The sequence below is a fragment of the Mytilus galloprovincialis genome, chromosome 6 (genome assembly GCF_965363235.1).
Source record: "Mytilus galloprovincialis chromosome 6, xbMytGall1.hap1.1, whole genome shotgun sequence".
In the NCBI taxonomy this organism is placed as follows: domain Eukaryota; kingdom Metazoa; phylum Mollusca; class Bivalvia; order Mytilida; family Mytilidae; genus Mytilus; species Mytilus galloprovincialis.
The window spans coordinates 87211697-87233873 of record NC_134843.1 but is presented as its reverse complement, the minus strand read 5'-3'; the positions used below and the strand labels follow the sequence as shown (position 1 = coordinate 87233873).

The window sequence follows — 22177 nt, the reverse complement described above, 5'->3', positions numbered from 1 at the left end:
CTGGTTAAGCCATATGTTAGTTTTTCATTGCATTGTTTGGTGTCCATATGGCCAACTATGGAGTAGCATTTTGTCATCTGAGAACACCAGTAGAGGTAGACAAACATATTGTGTGTTTTTGTTTATACTGTTGACAGCATTGGCTTTACTTAAAATGCATGATAAAAAGATATTCTGACGTAAACATAAAAATCCATGGTGATATTGGTTGCTTGAGTTGAAAAATATTGGATAAAATTTAATAAACATGTCCACAAAGTGGGCAAATCTTAGGTGATACAATTAATTTTGCATAAGCTCTCAATTCTTTTAATCGTTTAAATCAAGCCAACATTTTTGCAATTGTGTACTATACATTTCAATGTAGCAACATTACAGCAGCACCTGCATCACGGTATATATATTTTCTAGTTGACTAGATATTCAATGTCTTTTTTTATTTTAGCCCTGACGTTTTCACTTTGTTTCTGACTTATGAGTGAAAATGTCCCTTTGATATATGTCGCCTCTCTCTTTTATTTAAACATAATTGGATCATATTTTAAAAGTTACATTATTGTGTCTACTTAAAATTTATAAATGTATTTAATATCAGCTTAGCAATGAAACTTTACGGCTTTGCTTTGATTAGAAACGTTTACACATCGGTTGGTTTATAAAATAAAACGATGTCGGGAGACCAGAGGATAAGAACAAAGAATTTTCGAACTGTATTCGGAGAATTTATGTAAACTAACCGACAAAGTTTTTGATAGTTCATACAAAATTTAGACAAAAGTTGTTTGCCGATGTTCAAATATCTTAAATTGTTAACATTATACAGATCAAGGTAGCAACCAACAACTAAGATGATCAAAAGAACTCCAAATAGAATGTAATAAGGATGTGTCGACGGTATGAACACCTCCTTCTTTGCATATACCACCCTCAATACGAATACTTATTTTGCTGTTATGTCACAACCTGGATCTAAACGTAACAAACAACAACTAAGAGGATCGAAAGAACTCCAAATAGAATGTAATTAGGATGTATCGACGGGATGAACACCTCCTTCTTTACATATACCACCCTCAATACGAATACTTACTTTGCTTTTATGTCACAACCTGGATCTAAACGTAACAAAAAACAACTAAGACGATCGAAAGAACTCCAAAAAGGATAGAATTAGGATGCGTCGACGGGATGAGCAACTCCTGAATTACATTCACCACCCTCAATACGAATACTTACTTAGCTGTTTTGTCACAACCTAGATCTAAACATAACAAACAACAACTAAGACGATCGAAAGAACTCCAAAAAGGATAGAATTAGGATGTGTCGACGGGATGAGCACCTCCTGCTTGACATTCACCACCCTCAATACGAATACTTACTTAGCTGTTTTGTCACAACTTGGATCTAAACGTAACAAACAACAACTAAGAGGATCGAAAGAACTCCAAATAGAATCAAATTCGGATGTGTTGACGGGATGAGCACCTCCTGAATTAATTTCACCACCCTCAATATTAATACTAACTTAGCTGTTTTGTCACAACCTGGATCTAAACGTAACAAACAACAACTTAGAGGATCGAAAGAACTCCAAAAAGGATTGAATTCGGATGTGCCAACGGTATGGACACCTCCTTCTTTACATATACAACCCTCAATACGAATACTTACTTTGCTGTTATGTCACAACCTGGATCTAAACGTTACAAACAACAACTAAGACGATCGAAAGAACTAAAAAAAAGGATCGAATTCGGATGTGTCGACGAGATGAGCACCTCCTGCATGACATTCACCACCCTCAATACGAATACTTACTTTGCTGTTATGTCACAACCTGGATCTAAACGTAACAAACAACAACTAAGACGATCGAAAGAACTCCAAAAAGGATAGAATTAGGATGCGTCGACGGGATGAGCAACTCCTGAATTACATTCACCACCCTCAATACGAAGACTTACTTACCTGTTATGTCACAACCTGGGCATAAACATTAGGATGCAATGATTTTAGTAGATGCTGCAAGTAAACTGAACCTGCGTCCTGATAAAGTGTTTTCGGATCTAACATTAGTGACAAGACAATCTATCGAACCAGAGTTGTAATCACATTGACAAACAGTCAAACAACAATACCATTTTACTGAACTTTAAATTACTATAACTCGTTAAGTGCAATTGCTGATGTACTGTCAGATACGAAGTCTATCAGTCGTATGTTTTTTTCATTAAAATTCCGGTTGTGGTCTTTTTGTTCTTTTTGATAATAAAAAACGTCTTTCTATTTTTAGGTCACTTTTTGATTCAAGTTCCAATCTTTTGGATTTAAATCATGTACCTGAACGTAATGTAAAAGAAAAGGTTATAGTGGAAGATAAATCTGAAACTGATGATGTCATACATGAAGAAGAAACAGAACCCGAACAAGAAGTTCCATATGAAAGTCCAGAAGAAGAACAAGAAACACAAGTACAACAAACAGAGGCAGAAATCAAGGCGAGAGAAAAAAAGGTAAAACGATCACTTATAATGTATTTATAAAAACTCGTTACATTACTATTTAATACTAACATTAATCAGACCATGCAGAAATATGGAAACTATAAAAAAAAATTGCCATAATATCGAAACTGATGTTTTTTTAAATGTTTTGTACATATCTTATTAAATTGAAACCATATTAATATATATTAAAGGTACCAGTCTTATAATTTGATTCTCCAGACGCGCATTACGTATACACAAAACTCATAAGTGACGCTCAGATAAAAAAGTGAAGTTTTTAGAATTTTTTAACGAATTTGAAAACAGTTGATATAAGAAGATTTACGAATGGGAAATACACAAATAAGTCAAACAACTACTTCTATGTTTCTATTTTCCTATCGCATATCCGTTTTAACTACAACCACAGTTTAATGAATAGAACAGGAATGATTTGATTTTATTTGGAACATATATGAAAAACAACTGTTTAAAAAAAAAGCATTTAAGAGCAACAAGAGACATGGTGATGGTCGTTTTAAAATCTGACTTTTTAATTATTTTCCACCACTTTACACTTTTTTCTTTCATTTCAAAATCCCACGTTATTCACGTTACAATAGGAAAACTCAGAAGAAGCTAAGAATATTTAACGTCACAATTAAATTTCGACCAATCATTTGCCGCGAACAGGGTTTTCACTAGTGAGAGGAATATTATTCACAAACCGTTCAAGAAATGTGAAAATAGAACATTAATTTGAGAAAAATACTTTGCTTTTGATTTGAGAATGATTTTTGTCTCAAAATGGAAACACACAGGTTTTCTGCAGCTTTTAATTCCAACTATGAATACTCTTATGATTTTTTTATACTGCAATGCTCACCCTTGCGAAGCACCTTAAATTATCCTAGTTTTTTAGTAGGGTTCGTGTTTCTCAGTCTACAGTTTTGTGTTGGCTTTTTCTTTATGAACTATTGTTTGTCTTTTGGTCTTTATATTTCTTTCGTGACTTTGTCAGTTTATTTGCTACTTTGAAAGACATTTATTAATTTTCGCCTGTAGGCTATTTAGGCTTTGCCAAAAATTTAATTAAATACAAAGTTGTTTTTTTTGTATATTTTATAGCAAACTTAAAATTCAAGATTAATTCCTTGCTAGCTTTAATGGTTGCTTTTTACGTTTTGCATTGCACAAAATTATGTCCTCCAATGACCAGAGTATGTGACATAGTCAACAAGGTGGCGTTTTTTCAAGTTTTTTTTTAATTATATACCTTACTCAATGCACGCGCATTAATATAAATATATAATTACTTCTATATTAGATCGAAAGAACAAAGAAGCTCCTTCACACAGTTGATATCATAGCTGATTCAGCACTTAAAACTCTGTCAGACGATGAACCTAAGACTATGGAATTCTCAACAAAGACTATGAATTTAGTAGTTGGAGTTTCCAAATTAAATAATTCAACGAACACATCAACAGATATAAGCACTTCCAGAAAAATTGGTAACAAAACTGTCACTAGCTCCTTCAAACTACCACCAGAAATAAAAGAACAACTTAAAGAAGCTAGTAAAAATGGATTTAAATTTCAGGTAAATGTGTGTGTAGATTTGTCCAGGCATACTGCAAAAAATACTTTTTTTTATCAAAAAAAAAAACGTACCAATTAAGTATCAACAGAACCACCTGTCTTGGAATTATTAAACTATCATAAAATACAACGTCTTTTCACTGTTCCTGAAATTAAAAAAATGTGCACTCATAAGGGCAGATAATTGTACTGAACGTGGTAGGATGATATGTGGTTGGTTTTTTTATACGAACATAAGGTCCGTGACCCTCTTTTTAGCTCACCTGGCTTAAAAGGCCATGTGAGCTTTTCTCATCACTTGGCGTCCGTCGTCGTCGTTAACAATTTTTCAAACATCTTCTCCTCTGAGAATACTGAATGGATTTGAATGAAACTTAAAATGATTGTTCCTTAGATTATCCTGCACAAAGTGTGTGCTTCGATTTTTGATCCGTCAAAAAACATGGCCGCCGTTACTTAAAATAGGACATAGGGGTCAAATGCAGTTTTTGGCTTATATCTCAAAAACGGAAGCATTTAGAGCAAATCTGACAGGGTTAAAAATGTTCATTAGGTCAAGATCTATCAGCCCAGAAATTTTCAGATGAATCAAACAAACCATTGTTGGGTTGCTGCCACTTAATTGGTAATTTTAAGGAAATTTTGTAGTTTTTGGTCATTATCTTGAATATTATTATAGATGAAGATAAACTGTACACAGCAAAAATGATCAGCAAAGTAAGATCTACAAATAGGTTAATATGACCAAAATTGTCAATTGACCCCTTAAGGGGTAAATGTCCTTTAATGACAATTTTTCACAATTTGTTCATCATATTTGCTAACTATAAAAAATCTTCTCCTCTGAAACTACTGAATGAATTTGGATGAAACTTAGCATGATAGTTTCTTAGATTATCCTGCACAAAGTGTGTGCTTCGATTTTTGATCCGTCAAAAAACATGGCCGCCCTTACTTAAATAGAAAATAGGGGTCAAATGCAGTTTTTGGCTTATATCTCAAAAACGAAAGCATTTAGAGCAAATCTGACAGGGGTAAAAATGTTCATTAGGTCAAGATCTATCAGCCCTGAAATTTTCAGACGAATCAAACAAACCATTGTTGGGTTGCTGCCACTTAATTGGTAATTTTAAGAAAATTTTGCAGTTTTTGGTCATTATCTTGAATATCATTATAGATAAAGATAAACTGTAAACAGCAAAAATGATCAGCAAAGTAAGATCTACAAATAGGTTAATATGACCAAAATTGTCAATTGACCCCTTAAGGGGTAAATGTCCTTTAATGACAATTTTTCACAATTTGTTCATCATATTTGCTAACTTTAAAAAATCTTCTCCTCTGAAACTACTGAATGGATTTGGATGAAACTTAGCATGATAGTTTCTTAGATTATCCTGCACAAAGTGTGTGCTTCGATTTTTGATCCGTTAAAAAACATGGCCGCCCTTACTTAAATAGAACATAGGGGTCAAATGCAGTTTTTGGCTTATATCTCAAAAACGAAAGCATTTAGAGCAAATCTGACATGGGGTAAAAATGTTCATTAGGTCAAGATCTATCAGCCCTGAAATTTTCAGACGAATCAAACAAACCATTGTTGGGTTGCTGCCACTTAATTGGTAATTTTAAGAAAATTTTGCAGTTTTTGGTCATTATCTTGAATATCATTATAGATAAAGATAAACTGTAAACAGCAAAAATGATCAGCAAAGTAAGATCTACAAATAGGTTAATATGACCAAAATTGTCAATTGACCCCCTAAGGGGTAAATGTCCTTTAATGACAATTTTTCACAATTTGTTCATCATATTTGCTAACTTTAAAAAATCTTCTCCTCTGAAACTACTGAATGGATTTGGATGAAACTTAGCATGATAGTTCCTTAGATTATCCTGCACAAAGTGTGTGCTTCGATTTTTGATCCGTCAAAAAACATGGCCGCCCTTACTTTAAATAGAACATAGGGGTCAAATGCAGTGTTTGGCTTATATCTCAAAAACGAAAGCATTTAGAGCAAATCTGACATGGGGGTAAAAATGTTCATTAGGTCAAGATCTATCAGCCCTGAAATTTTCAGACGAATCAAACAAACCATTGTTGGGTTGCTGCCACTTAATTGGTAATTTTAAGAAAATTTTGCAGTTTTTGGTCATTATCTTGAATATCATTATAGATAAAGATAAACTGTAAACAGCAAAAATGATCAGCAAAGTAAGATCTACAAATAGGTTAATATGACCAAAATTGTCAATTGACCCCTTAAGGGGTAAATGTCCTTTAATGACAATTTTTCACAATTTGTTCATCATATTTGCTAACTTTAAAAAATCTTCTCCTCTGAAACTACTGAATGGATTTGGATGAAACTTAGCATGATAGTTCCTTAGATTATCCTGCACAAAGTGTGTGCTTCGATTTTTGATCCGTCAAAAAACATGGCCGCCCTTACTTTAAATAGAACATAGGGGTCAAATGCAGTTTTTGGTTTATATATCAAAAACGAAAGCATTTAGAGCAAATCTGACATGGGGTAAAAATGTTCATTAGGTCAAGATCTATCAGCCCTGAAATTTTCAGACGAATCAAACAATCCATTGTTGGGTTGCTGCCACTTAATTGGTAATTTTAAGGAAATTTTGCAGTTTTTGGTCATTATCTTGAATATCATTATAGATAAAGATAAACTGTAAACAGCAAAAATGATCAGCAAAGTAAGATCTACAAATAGGTTAATATGACCAAAATTGTCAATTGACCCCTTAAGGGGTAAATGTCCTTTAATGACGATTTTTCACAATTTGTTCATCATATTTGCTAACTTTAAAAAATCTTCTCCTCTGAAACTACTGAATGGATTTCGATGAAACTTAGCATGATAGTTCCTTAGATTATCCTGCACAAAGTGTGTGCTTCGATTTTTGATCCGTCAAAAAACATGGCCGCCCTTACTTTAAATAGAACATAGGGATCAAATGCAGTTTTTGGCTTATATCTCAAAAACAAAAGCATTTAGAGCAAGTCTGACATGGGGTAAAAATGTTCATTAGGTCAAGATCTATCAGCCCTGAAATTTTCAGACGAATCAAACAAACCATTGTTGGGTTGCTGCCACTTAATTGGTAATTTTAAGGAAATTTTGCAGTTTTTGGTCATTATCTTGAATATCATTATAGATAAAGATAAACTGTAAACAGCAAAAATGATCAGCAAAGTAAGATCTACAAATAAGTTAAATATGACCAAAATTGTCAATTGACCCCTTAAGGGGTTCTTGTCCTTTAATGACAATTTTTTCACAATTTGTTCATCATATTTGCTAACTTTAAAAAATCTTCTCCTCTAAAACTACTCAACCAAATTCAACCAAACTTCAACTGAATGATCAGTAGGGTGTATAAAATAAAGTTTGTGTTTTATTTTCTATTTTGTCTAAAAACATGGCCGTCATGGCTAAAAATAGAACACAGGGTAAAATGCAGTTTTTGGCTTATATCTAAAAAAACTCCAGCATTTAGAGCAAATAAGACTAGAAGTTAAAATATTTATTAGGTCAAGGTCTACCTGTCCTGAAATTTTCAATTTGCAATTTGTAAAAAAAATAATTTGTTGTGCTACTTCCAAAAAATAGAAAATATTCTGACCAGAAAAAAAACCATGTCCCCCTACAAGTTAAATGGTCCATGCCTAACTGTTATTAATGAAATCATTAAGGCATTGTTTACCAGGTGAGCGATTCAGGCTCTTGAGAGCCTCTTGTTTATTGGATATTGTGGAAGTTTTTATATAAAGCAATTATCTCATTGAAAAGAAATGCTAAACACAATCGTGTATATGTAAATGACAGTCTATTAGGCCTCTCTATGAAAATAATATGCTCCCTTCAAGGAGAACACTTCTTTTTTTATTTGTGTGTTCATATTTGAATATTCTAATGCAATTTGGATTGTAACACTTTTTTCATTGGCTTAAAGTTGCCGTCAAATCCACAGTTGAATCATTAAATATTCGAATACTACTATATAATCGAAAATAAAACAACACCTATCTCGAATTTGCCGTTTTACTGTAATTTTATCCGAATTTGAAGCGTACAGGTAACGAAATAACCTCCAGTTTGTAAGTTTTCATTGATATGACGTCACGTTTAGCCATGACGACTTTGTGCCAAAATCATTCATGAAGTTTCGCGATTTTTTTCTATTCTGTCAAATTTATAAAAAAAGAAGATGTGGTATGATTGCCAATGAGACAACTATCCACAAAAGATCAAAATGACGCAGACATTAACATCTATAGGGGTCACCGTACGGCCTTAGACATATTTTCAAGTTTTATCGTATTTTTTTCTTTTTGTAATGCTTTAGAATCGGAATAACAGTACTGTAGTTGAAGAGTTGCCACCGTCAATTTTGATTTGACGGTCGCAAATCTCCTTTTACTGTCTCCGCTACGAATCGCCAGTAAAACTGCATTTGCGACCGCAAAATCTACAATTGACGGTGGCAACTCTTCTTCTACAGTACTGTTATTCCTTAATTTGAATATTTATGAATGATGATGGTCACTGTGTCTAAACCACACCGGTAAAAATACACAGTGACCATCATCATTCATAAATATTCAAATAAAGGAATAACAGTACTGTATTTTGATTTGACGGTCGCAAATCTCCTTTTACTGTCTCCGCTACGCATCGCCAGTAAAACTGCATTTGCGACCGCAAAATCTACAGGGGTCACCGTACGGCCTTAGACATATTTTCAAGTTTTATCGTATTTTTTTCTTTTTGTAATGCTTTAGAATCGGTTACAGTACTGTTATTCCTTAATTTGAATATTTATGAATGATGATGGTCACTGTGTCTAAACCACACCGGCAAAAATTGTTCGAACTCGATGGTACATAACATCCGGCACAATGACGGAACATCAATAGACAGAAGAAAGATATGTTTCTCCTTGTTTTCTTATTTTTTTTTTATGATATCGAAGAATATATATACATATACAACTATTTTCTATTGTGAGATGCAATATTTTCTACGACCGTTCTATATTAACGGAGAAATAAGTACAAATGCACGTCAAAATGACGAATTGAGTGAACCTTGCTCGAAATTGTTTAATTTCTCTTTAAATTGTTCACATTGTACGAAAAGAGAGATACGGGCAAAGATAGATACTGACACGGAGATTGCAAAACTTGTCATTATGAACATCTCAATACTTGTATTTGTGAGTATGGAAGGAAAGAAATAGGTTATGTCAAAATGGAACGGGCCGGTTTTGTCAATGTTTACCACCCGGTTTTGTCATAGATTTCAAAATGCATAAACCGGTTTGGTCAAATAAAAAAAAAATTAATAATCCGATTTATAATCTACTAAAAAGGAGTTGTATGGGTTGTTGGAAAACAAGTTCTTACATAGGACAACGGCTTATTATTTATATGACCAGTCTCAGATTCAAATAAATAATAAGCAAACACTTGAATTCCTACTCTTATAGAACACAACTAATTTTAGTTTTACTTTGCATTCAAATTTTTTTAACAGAGAAATGAAGGTTATAACGCAAACTGAGGTTAAAGCTCTCAAATATGCGTTTTCTATATGATTTAGGGAAAATATGTTAAATCTTGAAATACGGTCTAAAAAAAATCGAAACACACAATTGATATGTGATTTTCTCGCACAATGGGCACCCTTTATAAGTAAACTTATCATTCTATATATGTAATCTTTTCTATGATTGTTAAAAATAAATCTTCTTAAGGATAAACGTTGATAATAAGACAAATGTATATGCATGCATAATCGAAATAGACATGAATGTTTATAAGAAGAAAAGGATAACAACTACGATGCATTAAAAATAAATCGAAAAAAAATCAATAATAATTATTTTGTAAACCCATGGAAGTAATATCTATATATTACTTCCACGGTTAACTTTACTATAAAGAAAACGGGTCTGTACTGTCGCCATTATGTTATGATGATCGTACACTGACGTTGGTCAATGTATTTTGACAATATATACGGACAGACGGATTCAGTTTATTTCAAAGTGGACGTAACTCGAACAGCTTTTACATACCGCCAAGTGTAGCGAGTCGCACAATATTTTCACTATTTTTTGCATGAAAAAATCGTTAAATACAAGAATCAATATAATTTTGGCAATCAAAGTGGAGACAGGGCGTGCAACCTATACGTCTTCTAGATTCGCCACTTATCTTATAAAGTGTATACCGAATCTAAATATTCTAAGAAATAAGAAAGCAGGGACACCCGCCAAATCAGATTATGTGAGTGTGATTACTAGTATGTTTATTATAAACATTCTCATTGATATTTTTAAACAAACCAGGTAAGTGATTCGAATTCAAAGCATTTTGAACTATTTTTATAATGCTGCATATGTCAAAAGTTAGAAGGTTTGACTGCAACATATACAAGTAATGAACAGAGATCTAACGATTTTTTTTCTATTTGCTATATGTCCATTGACCTTGCTCTTGACCTCATTACTATAATATTTTTCCTTTTGCCACATGACGATTCATGTAACCGTGAACTTATTTCCTAGATTAATTGGTAAATGTTAATGGTTTGTGTTGGTTTCAATAATTAGAATGTGTTCATATCCATCTGGCAGGATTCATTAGGCCTCGACTTAAATGGTTCTATAAACAATCGGTTAAGTTTCTGTGGCCACTTTTTTTTTATCTTACAGACCTTCAAAATAAATTGAATTTAAGCATTTGTGACATGTCAGTGCCTATACATAAGTATAAATAACATGTCTTTTTTTTTTGTTTGATCAAGTTATCTCGTTCGTGAAATTTTAAATTTTCAGTTGTCACACAATTTTTTTTTATTTCAAGAACGGTGCAATTTTGTTTGGAATTCTTGGTTGTTTTTAGCTCACTTGACCAAAGAGGAAAAGTCATTTTTTCCATCACTTGGCACCGGTCGACCGTCGTATATTATCTTTCAATACAATTTTTTACATAAATTTTCACATATAAAATTACTACGCTGCATTCAACAAACCTTATCTAAAATCATATGACTGTTTTAATTAAAATTAGGGTGTCTAGTTTTAAAAAGTTTTCTGTAACCCCGCTGGTCAACCAAGATGGCCGTCTATGGCTTAAAAGTAAAAATAGGGGGACATGCAAGTGCATGATGTCAATCATTTAAAAACAGCCGTAGACATAGAAAATTCGAAAGGACCAGATGTGTTGTCCATTTACTTCAAAATTCTCACATTACTTCTTAAAGGAGTTATTGCATTGCCCTTAAATGACGAATTTGAAGTTCTTTTTATCAATTTCTATATATTATTTTCAAACATATAAAAGTAATATAGCAAAAATGATAAAGGAAGAGAAGATATACAAATAAGTCGACTTGGCTGATATCCTTATCAAACTTATTGACCTTTACTTTAGAGGTTTTTTTTTCATTCATTTAAGGTAGATAGGGTGTCTTCCTCCATCTTGGATTTTGAAATACTAGAAAACAAGGTCTAGATCTTTGATGAAATGTGCAAATTTTTATAGTAGTAGGTAATTCATGTGTAAGAATTTTCATTATAATATAGAAAATGCCATGTTTGATCATATTTATGATTGTATTTTACAAAAATAAGAATTCTTTTGTTTGATTCATTTTTTTCCAACTTTGTCAAATAAGGGGAGGCAACTCAAATGCAAGGGCAGATAATCCAGATAGTGTTACTTTTACAATAGAATGTGTTAGGAATTTACCCATTTTTACATGTAGCAAGAAAACGAGTCCGGTGACCCCATTTTTTCTTTTTCTTATCTGAAAGAATAATATTGAAGCTATCTTCTCATATTTTATCTCTAAATTCTATGGTGTGGTTTGCGTTTTATGGCGGAAAAATGGGTTTTCCATGCATAATCTATACAAAATCTTCACAATTTTGAACAACCTGTAGCGTGAAAATAAGTCCGGTGACCCATTCTTTTTATTAATGTTTTTAAACAAGCAGGATATGAACTACATTTTGGCAAATTATTAAAAGATTCTATGGATTATAATTTAGACACCCCATCTACCTTAAGTTTTTACACGCCCGTCACAATTTTGACAGGACGTATTATTTTATTCATCCGTCCTTCCGTCTGTCCTTCCTTCCATCCGTCCGTTCCTAGATCTCAAAGTCATTCTTATGTCCGTTCGTCCGTCTATTTATTCGTCTATCCTTCTGTCCAGCGTAAACATGTCGCACCGTAACTTGAGAACAGTTTATCTAATGTTCCTGAAACTTAACAAAGTTATTTCTTATAATGGTCAAACGATCTTTAAGCCGTTTAGTGAAAATAAAATTAAATCTTTTTGAGTTAGAGGACTTTGTAAGTAAAACAGGAGTGTGGATTTTTTAATATGTTGCGCCATACCTAAAAAACGATTTTTCATTATTACATCAAACTTTTCATACTTATCAAATATATAAATCTTAACTTCTGCATACTTTTTATGCCCCACCTACGATATTGCGATGTATCTCAAAACCTATAGAAAAAATATCATAATGTTATAATATAATTAGATTTCAGTGTTTGCTATTGATTATTTATATTCCATTTGAAATTCGTTTGAAGATACGTGAAATTAGGGATATGCCTATTACTATGATTACCTATGCCCGAAAGTGCCCGTTTAGAATAAATTTAAACACACCAAGTTGACTTTACAATAAATACATATTTAAATTCTTTCGACAGGCAATGTACAGATATGTGTTAACGTTTCTTTTCATAAATTGTTGGTTTTAAAAAAAAATTAAAAAAAAAAACGGTTGATATATTTAGACGAAACCGGGTTATTGTGTAGTAAACAACATGGACAAAACCGGTGCATTTTAATTTTACATGACCCATTTCTTTCGTTCCATACTCAGTAATATAAATATTGAGATGCTTATCATGACTAGTTTTGCAATCTCCGTGTCAGTATCTATCTTCCCGTACCTTTCTTTCCGTACAATGTGAACAATTTAACGAGAAATTAAACAATTTCGAGGCAAGGTTCCCTCAATTCGTTATTTTGACGTGCATTTTTACTTATTTCTCCGTTAATATAGAACGGTTGTAGAAAATATTGCATCTCACAATTGAAAATAGTTGTATATGTATATATATTCTTCGATATCATAAAAAAAAATAAGAAAATAAGGAGAAACCTATCTTTCTTCTGTCTATTGATGTTCCGTCATTGTGCCGGATGTTATGTACCATCGAGTCCGAACAATTTTTGCCGGTGTGGTTTAGACACAGTGATAGTGTTCCCTCTAAAAAGATGTACGTGCCGGGTTCACAGGTCTTTTACACAGTGTTACAAGACAGAATTATGTAAATATTATGTGTTTTAGGGTCACTTTTTCTGATTCATACTTGAGGTGGTTATAAAGTAAATGTCAATGGTATATATGGCGGGGGTTTTCTATTCTTTCTTTTAAATGTCAATGCGGTGTGGATGACAACTTTTCTTTTACAGATGCTTTCCTCAGACAAAAATCTAAGATCTTGGGACAAGCCGTCTGCATACATTAATTCTCCTTTTTCTATTTCAAACGCTTTTCTCAGGAAAGAATCCAAGAACAGGGGACAAGTCATTTGCCTACATTAATTGTCCTTTTTCTATTACAGATGCTTTTTCTCAGACAAGAATATAAGATCTTGGGACAAGTCGTCTGCATACATTAATTCTCATTTTGCTATCACAAACGCTTTTCTCAGGCAAGATTCCATGAACATGGGACAAGTCATTTGCCTACATTAATTGACCTTTTTCTATCACAGATGCTTTTTCTCAGACAAGAATATAAGATCTTGGGACAAGTCGTCTGCATGCATTAATTGTCCTTTTTCTATTACAGATGCTTTTTTTAAGACAAGAATCTCAGATCTTGGGACAAGCCGTTTGCATACATTAATTCTCCTTTTTCTATCACAGATGCTATTCTCAGACAAGAATCCAAGATCTTCGGACAAGTCATTTGCCTACATTAATTGTCCTTTTTCTATTGCAGATGCTTTTCTCAGACAAGATTCTAAGATCTTGGGACAAGTCGTCTGCATACATTAATTCTCCTTTTTCTTTTACAAACGCTTTTCTCAGGCAAGAATCCAAGAACATGGGACAGGTCATTTGCCTACATTAATTGTCCTTTTTCTATCACAGATGCGTTTTCTCAGACAACAATATAAGATCTTTGGACAAGTCGTCTGCATACATTAGTTCTCCTTTTTCTATCACAAATGCTTTTCTCAGACAAGAATCCAAGAACATGGGACAAATCATTTGCCTACATTAATTGTCCCTTTTCTATCACAGATGCTTTTTCTCAGACAAGAATATAATATCTTGGGACAAGTCGTCTCCATACATTAATTTTCCTTTGTCTATCACAGATGCTTTTCTCAGGCAAGAATCCAAGAACATGGGACAAGTCATTTGCCTACATTAATTGTCCTTTTTCTATCACAGATGTTTTTTCTCAGACAAGAATATAAGATCTTGGGACAAGTCATTTGACTACACTAATTGTCCTTTTTCTATCACAGATGCTTTTCTCAGACAAGAATCCAAGATCTTGGGACAAGTCGTCTGCATACATTAATTCTCCTTTTTCTATTACGAATGCTTTTCTCAGACAAGATACTAAGATCTTGGGACAAATCGTTTGCATACATTTATTGTCCTTTTTCTATTACAGATGCTATTCTCAGACAAGAATCCAAGATCTTGGGACAAGTCATCTGCATACATTAATTCTCCAATGATATCGCTAATTCTTAAGGATTTAAACCAAAAAACACTAGGTGTAACTAAATTACCGAAGCCTATCATCATTGACATACCTATTGGAAGTAAGAATCTATAATCATTAGAAAAAAGTAAAGCATGATAATGATGGGTTACGAACCAAGACTCTTGTTTATAGTCTTATACTTAGTTATACAATATGTAGCTGTTTGAGTTGAACCCCAATATCGGTGTAATTCAAAACGTTTATTTGTTATGAATGGGGATGTAAACAATAGTAGATAAACGTTTGCAAATACGAATTCACCAAAACTAATACTGTAAACAAACTTTTAGCGATGAATCTGTTTTGCATTTTACCCTTCTTTCTTGTTCATTTTGCGGTTATTTTATTAGCGATTTTCTAGTTTACTTGATGTATATACAAGTTTTACATATTCGCGACGATTAGTTTTGGTGTTATTTGTCTGCTCGGGAAAATAAGTTGGAAGATAACCTTGGGTAAATATTAATTTTTCCATTTTGAAACACTTTGTGATTGCTCAGAAAACTCAGAAAGCCTGGGGTATTGGAATTACTGTAGGAACCTTGTTAAGGTTTCTTTTGTATGATAAAAAAGTATGAACAATCATAATTGAGGGGGAGGGGCACATTTGCCTTGTTGTTCAGATCAGAAGTATTAGTCTTGTAGTATCAAACTTCCAGGAACCAGTAAGCTCTTGCCATGTTCATATGCAATTTAAGGTATGAATTTTTCAGCTCAAGTCAGGATAAGTTATAGGTTAGACATGAAATGACTTCCTCTAAATTTGAACTTAATCAAATATCCGTCTCTAGGTAAACTCAATTTGCGACAGTAAAATCTACGTTTTAAGATGGCCATGCTTAAAGAACAATACAGTTATCTACTAATTTCAGAAGTTATATAATAAAACAAATTTTGACTTCAGTTTATACAATGATATATGAACTCAAGAGATATGACTTTCATCCTCGCTCGATGAATATTATATATCAAGGTTGATAAATAATTGTATTAACGTCATTAGTAATTGTATATAATCACAATGTGAAACGTCAAATAAGATAAAGCTTTACGTATGATAACTTATAATTATCATTTCAATAAATCATTATCAAGAGATATTTATGGCACCAAGACACTTCCTCTTTTAGAATGTTTTTGAAGCAGTGTGTACCTTCATAAGGAGGTACATGTGTTACAGTGTCAGTATTACTGCAACAATGCATTTGGTTTTGTCTGCTTTACTGTTTTATTATGGCTTTGGACCTGTCATAATAAAATATCAACATTTTTTAAATGAAGAACAACAACCTTCATATTGTATTTACAACTGTTTTTATCTGCAATGTTTCATTCAAATATAAATGAAAAAAATATTTCAACAAATATGTATTGTTATATTTTTATGGTTTTTTTTTACAGGAAAGGAAAAATACAGCGAATTTATTTTGAATTCCCAAGAAGATAACTTCATACGTCTTAAAGTGAAACAGCCAGCGAACATGTTTTACATGTTGAAGCTTTTGACAGATGGTCCACAGTATAATATGTCAGTGAAGATTGCAATAGAATTTCTTAAACAGGTGTCTTTGTCAGATGCAGAAAAGGGGATGCTCGTTAGTAATGCACAAATAGCATTTTTAAAAGAACCTGAAAAGAAATCGCTCTACTGGAGTTTAGGAGTTATCATCAACGACCGAAGCGATGGGAATATTAGTCAGAATATATCTGTTAGAATTTCCTCGACTGCCATTAATTGTCGATATTGGAATAACACTATCGGAAAATGGTTACCAGAGGGATGTAAGGTATTGATATATAAAAATATGGGATGTAATATAATAATCTATACAGAAGGAGAGATGTAAAATTCAAATCAATATGAAACGAGGGGAATACCTTCCCGTTTCTGCTCAACGAAAAAGGGGTTACTTTAGAAATCGTCTTTTTAAAGAACTATAATATTGAAATAGTTATTTTGTGATCTAAATATGAAAAAGTTAAGGTATAACGAAAATACTAAGCAATGGATGAGTCCTTATTAACTGAAAAAATCAAACGTTATCGACAAAAAAAAACGAGTGAAAATCAACTGTCAAAATCCTGACTTGGTAAAGGCATTCCTGAAGAAAATGGAGAGTTGCAGCTGGATTCATAGCTAGCAAAACATCCCACGGGAAGGACAAACTTTGATGAGTAACCCACATAGACATAATCATTTCCTTATTTATATTGTGTCATTTATCTATTCATCTAAGGTTAACTTTATCTGAAAGAGTTGACACTTTAGCTTATTCTTTTTAGGTCTTTTTTGATCGAGTTAGGCTATTTCAATTGATATATAATAGTGTATCTTTTTATGTTTTCATGTTGTAGTGTTTGACTGCTGTTACAGCTTAGATGACGGTTCGCGCTTCTTAAAACGTTTAAAACCGCTACATTTGCATGTATCTATCCGAAGCCCGTAGTTCAGTGGTGTCGTTTGTTGGTGATATGCAAAGTGGTCCGATACCACAGATATTTCGTTGTGCATTTCTTAAAGACAATAAATGAAAATTAAAAAAATCCAACCTGCGCTTTCTATATGATATGTTTACAGTGTGTTGTACTACTTTTGGGACATATTATATCAAAATTATAGAAAACTTCATCGGCTTAAACTCGAAATATTGACATTGTTATTTTAAGGGGGTCTTGAAATCTTTTGACAGCTTCCGAAGTGCTAATTTCTAACCTTTCTTAGCTGGACAAAATCACTCCTTGACCTTCAAATTCATGACCCAAATTTGTTTACAGTGTCATTTCATCCCCTACTTGCTATTTGAGACATAAAACATGAAGAAATAAATGTGGAAGGGGTATACAAAAAATGGCAAGCAACACACTGTCCACACTAGGGACTATATTCGTAAACAACAAAAATAAAAGGACCAAGTGTTTCTCGATTCTCGTTTTTTTTTATATAGATTAGACCGTTGCTTTTTTCTGGTTAAATTGTTTGATACTAGTCATTTGGGGGCCCTTTGCAATTGCTTTTTTTGTGTGAGGCAAGGCCCTGTGTTGAAGACCGTATCTATAGCTATTAATGTTTACGTTTTACACATTGTGACTTAGGTGTCTAGTTGTCTCATTTGAACTCATACCACATCTTTTTGTTAATACATTCTATGTTATAATAAATTAGACATTACTTTTGATCTAGCACAGTCCAAATTGTGTAAATACACATGACAGACTTGCAACACAACTTACTAAAGTATACTAACAGACACATAAAACACCCATTGCAAAGTTTTTAGTCGATAGTACATTTTTTTTAGTTTATATACCGTATATTGTAAGTGTACCTTTTAAACATATATCATATTCATGAAATCGGTATTGCTGACAAATTGCGTGTATTTGATTTCGCTGTATTATCATGATATCAAAAATATGTATAACGGACTTTCTTGAGACACTAATTTTGATAATGACTTAAGTTATTTCATACATTCGGTCGTGTTTCATTCATTTGTATGTTTGTATAAATGACCTAGGAAATTTAAATCATAGATTGCTGTGGTTAAAAAATATTTTTATTTGTTAATATTTAAATATACAAGAAAATGCCCGCGAAATCTCATTACAATTGTGCAAATGTTGAATCAAAGAGTTTTTGAATTTCGCGGGCAATATGTCGACTTAGAAAAGAAGGGTAAAAAATACCAGAAGGACAGTGAAAGTCAAAGATCTAAAACAAACTGACAACACCATGGCTAAAAAAGAAAAGACAAACAGACAAAAAACAGTACACAAGACTCAACATAGACAACTAAAGACTAAGCAACACGAACCCCCTAAAAAAACAAGGGTGATCTCAAGTGCAACGGAAGAGTAAGCATATTCTGCTCCACATGTTGCACCCGTCGTGTTGCTCATGTTATTACAAACCCGGTGAATAGTATTATTCGTAAAAAGGGCAGGGGATTGGAGTAATGACATAAGGAATACCTCCGATATCATCTGTGAAATGGTTATCCCATAACGGTCAACTAACTCGTTAAGGCGTCCGTAAATTTAACGTAGGAATGATTTCAACTTCACCATTTGGAACTCGTGGTTTAATAGCTTACTTGTGAGCAGCAACCCTCTAATACGGAAATTATGATACGCAATACAGGTCAAGGAAAATCGTATGAAGGCGCTGCTGAAATGTTGTAAAAAAGAAATGGAACAAGAATAAGGAAATGTCCAAGTTTTACATATTCGCGACGATTCATACTTACGTTATTTTTCGACTCGCGAATCGAAACTAAGTTGTTTGACAAATATTTGTTATTACTACTCCTTTTTTGGAGAGGTTGTAAATGATAGCTAAGGTTTGAACTTTTAACTCCGTATTTGATATGATGAGACAACACCTTGTCTGATTTCCAATAAGTGCTAGGTCAAATGATAACAGTGTATTTCTGGATTTTTCCAAACAGATTTACAGGAATCACAAACATATTAGACACTATCGCTAAACCAAATCAATAGCTGACAACCGACTTATAGAAAAACCCAGAAAAACAGACGTTGTAACAAAATCAATCATCAACGAACAACACATACTCCAGAATATTCAACTTGGTTTAGTAAAAGAACCAGACGAAATAAATCTTGTGTCAGAAAAACTTCTACTATACACATCACGACATTTATCTTAAATCTGAAATGCATAAAAAAAACTAACACAAATTACCATTAACTTAAGGTTTATGTCCCCTTCTGTACCCATGTAATTACAAAATTTTAAAACTGCAATAGTATTAAAACCGCGAAGAAAACGAATGGTAGAGATGGCCCATTGTGTACATATACTAAGGGGAAACTTTATGCAAAGCATTATTATTTATTGTTTCATTGCGTTTAAAAGAAAAAAGGGGATTTTATGTCAGATAAAACCAAACTTTTGTAGAAAATCCACAGACTTTAATACAAACATTTTGTTATAAAATTTAAAACATTGATGCCTTACTTGTTTTTCTATGATGTGCTAGCGTTAATTAGTGAAGAAACTTTCTAAACAACCTTCAAATTACAAAATACCTCGTGCTGACTGAGTAACAAAAGTCGAGCGCACCCTAAAAGGTGTACTTGAATTGGTCCATATTATATTTGATTTCAGCAATATCCAAATTTATAAACTTGTTTAAAGGAAATCATTGCTAGCACTGCATGCAATAATCCTCTATCTTTCAAGCAACGAATTTTTAAATATGAGAGTTTAAGGCGAAAGGCTGTTGATTTTCTATAAAATGTCAACATGTTTTGCATTGAGTCAACAGGGGGTACATAATCCTCAAACAAAGATCGATCTCTACATGAAATATCAGCAATATCAAATTGCTCATCTATTAGTACTACAGGACGCTTGCTGGGAAAAGGAAAATAATGGCTAATTTAAATTTATAGTATGATAAAAGCAGACAACACATGACAAAAAATGGTTACAGAACTACAGTTGTTGGTTTTGATGCTGATGCTAATGAAATCGAACTTTCTTGAAGGAATTAACCACTCGTCATACTATCATATACTTATTCATAATTTATGAAAACTTATATTTGCAGGTTTCACCTGTTTCATCAAGCGAAACACTAGAGTGTGAATGTGATCATCTTACCGATTTTGCTGGAGGAGTTTTCGTTTTACCTAATATTGTGGATCCATTTCAAGATGCTTTACTATTTCTGACGTTCTTTGACAACCCAGTTGTAGTTACAGTAGTGATATTGGTCTGGTTGATATATTTTCTAGGTCTTTACAGGGCAAGACAAGCTGATCGGAAGGATTCAAATTGTGTAAGTGAGAGGTTTACCTTGCTATAAAACCAGGTTCAATCCACCATTTTCTACATAAGAAAATGCCTGAACCAAGTTAGGAATATGACTGTTGTTATCCATTCGTTTTATGTGTTTGAACTTTTAAAAGGGACTTTCTGTTTTGAATTTTCCTCGGAGTTCAGTATTTTTTTAAAATAAACTTAACATTAATGTGGTACAAAACACCTTGACTAATATTAGTTTGGCTCGTTAAATATTCATAAAAATTAAATTACTATACCCTTTGACTAATATATAAAAATTTCAAAAAAGTTGAACCAACCACTTTATCAAAAAAAAAAATTGGTTATATAGTAGTTTGACAAACACTAATTTTGATTATTGAAAAGCTTTATATTTCCTTAACAATAAAATTTGAGTAAAACGTTCAGCTGAATTTTATAGAGTTATTTCCCTTTAGTGTCACGTACAACCTTAAAGCATAATGACTGAAAATAAAACATATGTATCGCTTTTAAGGAGTTCAAACGCTCAAAACCATAAGCAATAAGACCAAAATATAAATGATCTATAAGGTATAGCTAGAATCATCTTTGATCATAATTGATTGAGGGAGTTAAAGCCTTTGTTTATTAATAGAAGTAGAACATATTTCCCATAAAACACAAAAGAAACACAACATTAAAAAGAAACACTAGTGTTCATAATATCTTAACTCTATATTTAGTTTAATGATGAAAGGATATTTTTGGGACATTTGGAAGTCTTGTTTATTAGACAGAGTCATTATCAAACAATGTCCTATTCTTTCACTCTGGAATCATCAAATGTTAAGTTCAATAACGATTAAATAACTATATGTGATTCAAAGAGACAATTTCAGGAACCACGATAGGTATTTTATGATATATGTCTGTTGCAAAGTATATTTTCTGTAGGATGGTATAGTGACACCCTTTCCAAGTGACCCTTCAGACCCGTTTAAGTATGTTATGTGCATTGTCACTGGATGGCGGTATGATGCTAGAACTACAGCAAACGTTTCATGCTACATAAAAGGCAACAATGGACAAAGTGCAAGACATTGTTTAAGTAGGACCTCATCACCGCAGGTCTTGTTTACATCTGGTGGTGAAGACTGGTTTCTAATTACTTCTTCCTATGATATAGGAGACATGGTGAATGTAATTGTATGGCACGACAACAGTGGTTCCTCGCCATCATGGTTTGTACACACTGATATATATATATGAGCCAGTCCATGCGAAAAGGTACAAAAACGAAAAATTTACGAAACTCTAAAAAGTGTGCATAATTATTGGTAGTAGACTTGTGATTTATAAAACACATTTACTTTTCCTCAAATCATTAAGCTGTGAGCTACACGCACCTGCAAGTGTTGAGACCCCCCCCCCCCCCCCCCCCTTAGTTTTATCAAGATTT

The 22177-nt window shown here is 32.9% G+C and overlaps 1 protein-coding gene across 6 annotated transcripts in view; it reads left to right on the top strand.

Annotated features, from left to right (window-relative positions):
* LOC143080593 (polycystin-1-like protein 2) overlaps positions 1 to 22177 on the top strand; it is a 113111-nt gene that overhangs the window by 64696 nt on the left and 26238 nt on the right. For 4 of the 6 annotated variants that reach the window (XM_076256504.1, XM_076256506.1, XM_076256505.1 and 1 more), the window contains 6 exons: positions 2297 to 2516; positions 3817 to 4092; positions 14850 to 15003; positions 16347 to 16732; positions 20522 to 20752; positions 21673 to 21959. In XM_076256504.1, the coding sequence (XP_076112619.1) occupies positions 2297 to 2516; positions 3817 to 4092; positions 14850 to 15003; positions 16347 to 16732; positions 20522 to 20752; positions 21673 to 21959 (1554 nt within the window). Of the gene's footprint in view, positions 1 to 2296; positions 2517 to 3816; positions 4093 to 14086; positions 14251 to 14849; positions 15004 to 16346; positions 16733 to 20521; positions 20753 to 21672; positions 21960 to 22177 lie in introns of those variants that run through there. The other 2 variants (XM_076256509.1, XM_076256508.1) reach the window with 2 other exon arrangements.